This window comes from Frankliniella occidentalis, unplaced genomic scaffold, assembly GCF_000697945.3.
Source record: "Frankliniella occidentalis isolate FOCC.00 unplaced genomic scaffold, Focc_3.1 Scaffold53, whole genome shotgun sequence".
NCBI lineage: Eukaryota > Metazoa > Arthropoda > Insecta > Thysanoptera > Thripidae > Frankliniella > Frankliniella occidentalis.
In genome coordinates this window covers 1,622,258-1,624,136 of record NW_026267183.1, presented here as the reverse complement: position 1 = coordinate 1,624,136, position 1,879 = coordinate 1,622,258, and the positions used below count along the sequence as shown (strand labels likewise).

General features: G+C 49.7%; 1 protein-coding gene across 1 annotated transcript in view; it reads left to right on the top strand.

Moving 5' to 3' along the window:
• The window catches only part of LOC113213297 (patj homolog), a 44,901-nt gene extending 43,331 nt beyond the window's left edge, over positions 1-1,570 (top strand). Inside the window, exon 7 of the mRNA XM_052267491.1 lies at positions 1,542-1,570. Coding sequence (XP_052123451.1) covers positions 1,542-1,545 — 4 coding nt within the window. The 3' untranslated portion in view covers positions 1,546-1,570. The remainder of the gene's footprint in view (positions 1-1,541) is intronic.
• The last annotated feature ends 309 nt before the right edge of the window (positions 1,571-1,879 follow it).

Genomic DNA, 1,879 nt, shown 5'->3' with positions numbered 1-1,879 from the left:
CACAGAGCGGCTCTTCCCTCACACCCGGGGGGTTTGGCGGAGACCCTGGGGCCCCGGGTCGTGCCGAGTTGAAACTGCTTTCGGAAGCAGACGCCCCCCTCTGTTCCCCTCTCCCTGCTTCCCCTTCCCCATGGTCTCTATCTCTCTCTCTTTCTTCCCCATTCCACCCCTTGAGATTTTTGCAAAGAAATGTGCGGAAAATTCGTCGTTGTGTTTGTGGGGCAGCCACACCCATACCCGTCTGTACGCGTGGCGATACTGTACTGCACAGCTGCGCGAGGGAGAGAGGGAGAGAGAGAGAGAGAGAGAGAGAGAGAGAGAGAGAGAGAGAGAGAGGTGGGGGGCACATAGAGAAGGCCACAGAGGAACGGTGTATGTGGAAAGAATGTTCGTGTGAGTCGCGCCGCTGCTATGCGCTCGGCGGTGCGAGCTCCGCCGAACCGTGACGCGACTTTTTGTCTCTTTAGTCTTCTCTCTTTCTGTTATTCGCATCCGTTCATCTGTGATTGCGTCCCGCGCGGGTGTTGAGCAGGAATGGAAAGGGGAGGGGGAGGGGGGGTCTGTGTGGTTGGCACGGATGTGTCCACTTCCTCCCCCCTCTCTCTTCCTACGCCCTCCTCCCCTCCCTTCTCTAACCGCAGTACAGCGGGCTGCTCCAGCTGGAGAAGGTCCTGGACCCTCCCCTTCCCCCACAGCCTCCCTCCAGCTCCAGTAATGCGATTCCACGGGTGGAGATCCTTACCCCGTGGTCTTTTTAATTAAATAATTCCCTGCTTCTTCGTACTGACCGGCGATTGCCCTCGTCTTCTTTTTTAAATATTAATTAATGCGACGCAGCAGGTTATGAACTCCATTATTGGGAAATTTAGGGCAGGAGAAACAGCGGGCAGTTTCTAGTATGGGTTGCGGATTTCGCTCAAAAGCTCCAATCTGATTAATCGCGTAATAATCATGTTTGGAGCTGAAGTAAAACATACATTACATAAGACGTTTCATATCTACCCCCATAGAACAGAAGTATACCTTATATTCTCTTCTTTTAGATCTGAAAGCCTTAAGCTAATCGTAAAACCATGCTTTAGGAGTTACTACAATATCTGTCACAAAAATGCTGCTCAGAGCTCGTGCATAGTGATAGCTCAATGCGATCGGGCGTCCGTCGTCGCAGCCACTGTTCAGTCTAAGTTTCCCCTGGTCTCATTTTCTGACGGGCGTGGCGTTGCCCGTTGTGCGGGGTGTCTCAAACACTCGACGCAATCAAGGAGAGACGCGGGACACTGCTCAAGTTCTAAAGCAATTTGCAGAGCGCGGCACTTCATTTTCTGCCCCGTGTAGTTCGGGACGTGCTTTGGTCTTTGATCTTTCCACGGCCATCGGCCTTCCAAATCTGGGAGTTATGCTTCCGGAACATATAGCTCTCCTTGCTGCCTCTGCTTTTCGCTCCTCTAATCAACCCGAAGGCTCGCTGCATACACACCAAACGCCGAGCAAAATACGTTGTTTTTTCCGTTAACTAATAATACCATTTGCTTTGATTTCAGGTAAGTGAGATGAGGCGAGCATCTTCTAGTCGAGGTTGCGTGAGTACGGCCACCCGAAACAAAAGACAAAAAAAAAACAAAAACAAAAAAAACAGATGTTTTAAAAGTTGGTTAACGTAAGACTCAAACAAAATGACTCATCTTGTCCTGTTCCTTGAATCGGGATGCCCAAAAGAAAATTGTGATAGGATATTGTAAAGGTACACTGTTAGAAAAAAACACGGAAAAATCACAGAAAAACTATGGTCAATTTTTTGCCCAGAACGTCCGTTCAAATCTGTGCTGAAACCACAGAGACGGTACGGAATCAAAGGTACGGAAGACCACGGAGCTTCTGT